The sequence below is a fragment of the Cucurbita pepo genome, chromosome LG07 (genome assembly GCF_002806865.2).
Source record: "Cucurbita pepo subsp. pepo cultivar mu-cu-16 chromosome LG07, ASM280686v2, whole genome shotgun sequence".
Lineage (NCBI taxonomy): Eukaryota > Viridiplantae > Streptophyta > Magnoliopsida > Cucurbitales > Cucurbitaceae > Cucurbita > Cucurbita pepo.
Window position 1 is genome coordinate 6,227,294 of NC_036644.1, and position 6,298 is coordinate 6,233,591.

The following is a 6,298-nucleotide window of genomic DNA, read 5'->3' on the forward strand; positions in this document are numbered from 1 at the left end:
CCGGTGTCTGGCTTTGATATGATTTATAACAGTCCAAATCCACCACTAGCAGATATTGTTTATTTTTGCCCATTACATATCGTCATCAACCTCACGGTTTTAAAACGCGTCTATTAAGGAGAGATTTCTACACCCTTATAAGGAATGATTTGTTTACCTCTCCAACCGATGTGCGATCCCACGCTTGGCTTTTCAATCTTCTTTTTTTTTTTTTTTTTCCTTAAATCGTCCCTTTTTTTGGTCCGTCGGTCCAATTCCCCTATTATAGTTGGTCTGATAATGACCCTCCGCGGGGCCCAAACATTAGTAGTGGGCTTGGGCCTTGAAGTAATAAGAATGTATTGATAAAATATTCAAAATTTTATATTTTAATATCACATAATAACATTTGCTTAAAAAAAAAAAATGTTGATTAAATTTGATATCTTAATTTTGATAAAAAATTTAATGAAGATTAACCCAATGAACTTAATCAACCATGCCCAACCGAAGCGATAAGGATAGTTACACATTTGCATTTGTTTCTTTTTCATTGATTTTTTACTATATGAGTGTGCGCTTTCAATACTGACCTAGGAGTATGTTAACAAACAAATCTAGTTGGCCCACATGCACATACTTTGTTTTGACCATGTGTAGAGAAGTTCTATGCATCTAACCATCCGCACATCTAACCATCCGCAGAAAAGAAAGTATGACATAAGATCTCAACAGTCATAATACATGTTATACGACTCCAACAATAGGGTCATATGCATGAAATGTCATGGTTGGCTTTGACTGAACTGGACTAGTTGGGTTAAAAAATTTACAATCTAAATAATTGAGTTGAGCCTAAAAAATGTTGGCCACATTAAAATTACCTTCTGGGTGGGTCCGTTTGATCAACCTGACCGAGTCCAACTCATGGACATCCATGTTCCTAACACGAACTTAAAAGATTAAAAGGTAACTTACATGGAAGTTGGGGATCAAAAGAATTCCTTACCCAAGAAATACAGAATTAGGAGAGTTATGGTAAGATATCGATTGCAACAAACCATCTCAATACACTGTTTCACAGTCAAATGCCAATTTTGTACATGAAATGTGAAGAAATCAGTCTTGAAAAGAAGGAAGAATCAGACTTCAGTTTCTTAGGATGGAAACATCCTTTTCTTTAGGTATAAAACGATGAACAAACAATAGGACTTAGCTCGAAAATATTTAACATACCAAACTTTCGATGGTCGAGACAAGAATAACTCTTCCATTCAAAGGAGAAGTCCTTTTGCCCTTGAAGATGTCTACCGTACAAAGAAGTTCACAACCGCGGCCAAGTAGCCGGCCAACTGGAAAATAAGTGAAAAACAACATTGAGTAAGAGGCTTTCGTTCGGTAAAAAACTAAAGTTTCATCGAAAAAACGACAAGTGCATATAAAAAAACAAGCTCGACAGAAGAGGCTATCGAAAAGGACTCGAATCCAACAAAATCAAACCAAGATCATAACTAAAGGAAAGCTAAGCGACCGAAGCTCACAATGAGCCATTAAACCTCACCTCCTCTCGGCCCTCGCCACACGACCTCTCTACTCTAAAAATGGTATCAGAGCTAGACACCAGATTATGTGCCAACGAGAGGTTGTTTCCCGAAGGGGGGTAGACACGAGGCAGTGTGCCAGTAAGGATGCTGGACCCCGAAGGAGGGTGGATTTGGTGGCGGTCCCACATTGATTGGAGAAAGGAACGAGTACCAGCAAGGACGCTGGGCCCCGAAGGGGGGTGGATTGTGATGTCCCACATTGGTTGGAGAGGAGAACCAAACACCATTTATAAGGGTGTGGAAACCTTCTCCTAACAGACGCTTTTTAAAGCCTTGAGGGGAAGCCCGAAAGGAAAGCCCAAAGAGGACAATATCTGCTAGCGGTAGGCCTGGGTCGTTACACGTTGTTTCTCTCAAGCCAAACACCTCACAAAATACCAAAAACAAAAACTTAATAGGAAGAAAGATCTGTTACTTTTTATCCACCTAACTATGTTTAGGTTGGTCGTCTCGTGTCTGTACTGTAAGGTCCCATATCATTATATTTTCATTTTTATTTTAGTATCTTTCTTCGTAAAAATCAAGTTCGTTCGCTCACTAACTACGTTCTAACCTTATAAAATTTGGTAGTTAATAACCTATCTAAATGAAGCGGCCGAACCCATGAGTTCTTGTTGTATTTAGCAAGCAGTTAAAGAACCGCTCGTAGTAACTTTCTTAAGCTATCACTCTGAAGCATATGGGAATAAACAAATGTTCTAAACCAATCAGTTTGTTCAAAAGAATGTTACAGAAATGGCACGAATATAAAAGAACGTAAAACGCTTTAACTTCTCACCTGTGCTAGAATGCCTTTTCCAGTTTGACCTTCAACGATGAGCCCTGCTGTCAAACCGATCATTGCCCACGCTCCATTTATCGCTTCTATTTGACGTCGCCTCTGCAATCACATTTCACAACATTATCTGAATAGCCATTCACTCTTCTCTAAAAAGAATTTGGAGAAACTATCCATATGGTTTATTAAATAAGTTTTGCATCACTGATGATCGCTTCCCATACCTTGAACTTCTCTTTTGCTTTGATTTTTTCCATTTCTTTTGCAGCCAAACGTTTGGCTTCCAAAGGATCAACCATAATCACTTGCTTAATTAAGTTATCTTTCCCGGGAGAGACCTAAACAATTGACATGATATGTGTTTGTTGCAGAACAAAAGGCCATAAACAACTTAGAATATGGTTTTCATTGAGAGAACAAAACCAAAACCAATCAAGATAATAATGATGGATCAGACAGACAACACAATCAAATTCATTTCAATCATAAGAGATGCTGAAAGATTGGTTCTATTCAAATCCGAATGGGGGCAGGTGTGAATTCTCTGAATATATGCATCCACTAATTAATTTCTAATAACATACCTACAAAATCTTTGACCATATTCAAACCAAATATATTGCCATTAAACATGCAGAAGCCTTGAGTTGAAGCGTACATTAGGGTTAGCCAAAATTCGGAATGCTTGACCCCTCGTTCTGTGTGTACTCTTTCCGACGTCTTGATCCCTATTCCAACCCCACCTGGAAGGAAAAGAAACTATCAAGAATGATGTATCAATTAGCAGAGAAAAAAATACTGTTTCGTGATTAAAAAGAATACACCCAAAGTAAAGGATCAAGATGGGGAAAAATTGTTGAATACTGTTTCATTTCCTTTCTAGGTCTTGGATTCTAACTATTTGTCAAATAATATTTCAAAAAGTAGAGTGCTAACATTTCCAATGACTGAAACTATTACTACAATAACATGCACCATGTAATGGGTAGAAAATTGTATCCAACTGTTTAAGTTCTTTTGCTAGTCATCAACTAACAGAGGAGCAAAACATATATAAATTCAGCTTTAAGGCTATAATTTGGAACATCTAGTAAATATTAATAGGCATATTTTTGGAGACGTGGCTCAAAAGTAAATGAGACAGTAGTTTAGAACTCATTTCATTGCCTATATAGGTCTTAGCTATAAGAAAAAATTTAAGGAAAGTCCCTCATCTTTTTCACCAAGAATAGTGTAGGACATGTGTGAGTTCAGCTCGAAATTCTGGAGAGCCTTCATCAATATGCTAAATTTATAACCACCAGCTAGAGAACAAAAGGGATCCTTTTACGGAAGGAATATTGTGAGATCCCACATTGATTAGAGAGGAGAACAAAACATTCCTTATATGGGTGTGGAAACCTCTCCCATTTTAAAACCTCGAGGGGAAGCCCAGGAAGGAAAACCCAAAAAGGACAATATCTACTATCGATGGGTTTGGGCTGTTACAAATGGTATCAGAGCTAGACACCTGGTAGTGTACCAGTGAGGACACTAGGGTGAATTTTGAGATCCCCACATCGATGGGAGAGGAGAACGAAGCATTCCTTATAAGTGTCTGGAAACCTCTCCCTATTAGACGCATTTTAAAAACTTTGAAGGGAAGCTCGAATCCCTAACAAACGCATTTTAAAAACCTTGAGGGGAAACTCGAAAGGGAAAGTCCAAAGAGGACAATATCTGCTAGCGATGGGCTTGGACTTGGACTGTTACAAATACAAATATACAAAGAGAAAAAGGAGGAGCACGAAGTAAATGAATAAAGAAAGGGTTACAGTAAGACAGAGCTGTGAAGAACCACAACAGGAGACCACCAAGCTAGCTATAATGGTTTTTAACACTAATTTAGTTCTTTTATATATGCTTCTTGGTGACTAGTATTTGATCCTATATGAAATATGAACTCAATTCAATGAGATCAAAATTGAATGGAAAACGTCATAACAAGTAAGCATGTTTCAAACATGAGTATCCATATTCCCGTAGTACCAAAAAATTTCCCTATTTAGACATACCCTCCAAGGTTTTGGATTTGCATCCCTAGGGCTAAAACTTACTTAAGAACTCAAAACCATTGTTTTTGGCCGGAGCAAGTTTTCATGGCAAGGAGTGAAGCTCCATCACCCGGTTATTAAACAGAAAACTTCACAACCATACATATATAGAGAGAAAATACCATATATTCAAGAAGCTTAAGCATTAAGCCAGGTCGCTAACTCATGAAAGTACGCACCAAACTTCTCACAGCATAACGACCTAATCAGAACGAGCCAAATCTAATTGTCTTAACTAATATCCAGAACGTGATACACACAAATTCTAAGACGTCGACGGATATGAATCCAACCACTAATCAATTGCACGTACTTAAAGGAGCCCTTGGTTGGAATCATTAAAGTTGGCTTTATTTGTAAAATTTTGCAAAGATCTTAGAAGGACCTCTAGCTTTGCAAAATCTTGGCACTTATCATCAAACAGCAGTTCCAACTCTAATCAACCCAAAGGAAGAAAATAGAAGCTTTTATTTATCACTCTGTAGCTTGTAAAGTTTTACAGAAGCCATCTACAACATACGAAGTCTAGACACAAAGCCCCAATTCAACAAAGAAATTCAAACCTAATAAAGAAGAAAAACAAGGAGATACACCGCCGATCGGCGCAAGAAAACAGTCAATCATCTCTTAATCTCTTAGAACATCCGATTATACTAATAGAATCGCATGAGATAAACAGGTATTCGAGGAAGAAGGTGAAATTACCTGGAAAATGTTGCAGAAGGGTGGGTATGGCGGAAAGAGAGGTTTCCTCCATGGATGGGGAGAATCAGCGCAGTGGAAGCCATCTTCTAAATCCAACGCTTCTTCACAAGAACCCTTATCTATTGGTGAAGTAAAGCATTCTTATATGGATTTAGTAACAGATTTCAGTTGGCCACATCCACACTTATCTTGCAGAGAGGGACGGTTTTGTAGTGGCTCTCATCGCTGAAACAGAGCTTGTTTTGATCCATTCGTATCTATCTGATTGGGATTTTGACTTGTCTCAACGCCCTAATATGGAAAGGATAAAAAAGTTTTAAATAATGAATTAATAAAATACACCTTTTATTTTATATTTTATTTTAAAAATATCCTTAATTTTTTAAACCTTTTAATAATAAAAAATCTCAAAATACTTTAAACTCGTATGCTCGAGCCTCTAATCCCGATTCCAGTCTAATATGGAAAGGAAAAAAAGTTTTAAATGCTGCATGATAGATGTCCCAGTCTTGCTTGTTTCAGTCAGTTGACAGGAACGTCAACCAATTGAGTGAGGGAGGATGTCACGGTCATGCTTGTCCAAAGTATGTTGTCTATGGTTGCATGATAGATGTCCATCTCAATCTTGCTTGTCTGAGTCGATTGACAGAGAGGATGTCACGATCATGCTTGTCCAAAGCATATTGCTTATGGCTGCATGATAGATGTCCCAATCTTGCTTATTCGAGTCGGTTGACAGGGACGTCAACCAATTGAGTGGGAGATGATGACACGCTCATGATTGTCCAAGACGTGTTGTCTATGGTTGCATACACATTCCAAACCTCTTTTTCATGCTTTCATCTTAGATAGACTTTTACCATTTCATATCGAGTCAATACGGGGGTGTGTATGACCGTTCACCAAAATCACATCTACACCCGCTTAGGCAAAAATGCCTCAAAATGTACTATAGGGGATATGACTAAACTTTATGAGTATTTTTTAAACATGGTACTATCTAGTTGGTAAGTGTATTTAAAAAAAAAAAATTAAAAAAATTAAAAGTAGGTAGGTATTTATTAAGTTTCTAAAAAAAAATTAAATGTATTATATATATATATATATATATATATATATATATTTTTTTTTTTTTTTTT

At 37.3% G+C, this 6,298-nt stretch overlaps 1 protein-coding gene across 2 annotated transcripts; it reads right to left on the reverse strand.

Moving 5' to 3' along the window:
• Nucleotides 1-998: 998 nt before the first annotated feature.
• LOC111799137 lies at nucleotides 999-5,389 on the reverse strand. Of its 2 annotated transcripts, XM_023682551.1 has the most exons (6): nucleotides 5,160-5,389; nucleotides 3,020-3,104; nucleotides 2,586-2,699; nucleotides 2,362-2,463; nucleotides 1,263-1,331; nucleotides 999-1,224 (listed from the first exon to the last, which is right to left on the reverse strand). In XM_023682551.1, the coding sequence occupies exons 1-5, from the start codon at nucleotides 5,240-5,242 to the stop codon at nucleotides 1,287-1,289; spliced, it is 429 nt and encodes a 142-aa protein (XP_023538319.1). In that variant the 5' UTR covers nucleotides 5,243-5,389; the 3' UTR covers nucleotides 999-1,224; nucleotides 1,263-1,286. The 2 variants fall into 2 exon arrangements, with proteins under 2 accessions (XP_023538319.1, XP_023538320.1); XM_023682552.1 differs by having other exon boundaries at nucleotides 999-1,331; nucleotides 3,020-3,120; nucleotides 5,160-5,388.
• Between the last annotated feature and the right edge of the window lie 909 nt (nucleotides 5,390-6,298).

Bases quoted from the DNA above. Each gene is read 5' to 3' on its own strand.
- LOC111799137 (XM_023682551.1), bottom strand. From the start codon at position 5,242: ATGGCTTCCACTGCGCTGATTCTCCCCATCCATGGAGGAAACCTCTCT. The intron at 3,105-5,159 runs GTAATTTCACCT...TTTTCCTTCCAG, and splicing joins CCTTCTGCAACATTTTCCAG to GTGGGGTTGGAATAGGGATC. The intron at 1,332-2,361 runs GTGAGAAGTTAA...CTTATTTTCCAG, and splicing joins GAAAAGGCATTCTAGCACAG to TTGGCCGGCTACTTGGCCGC.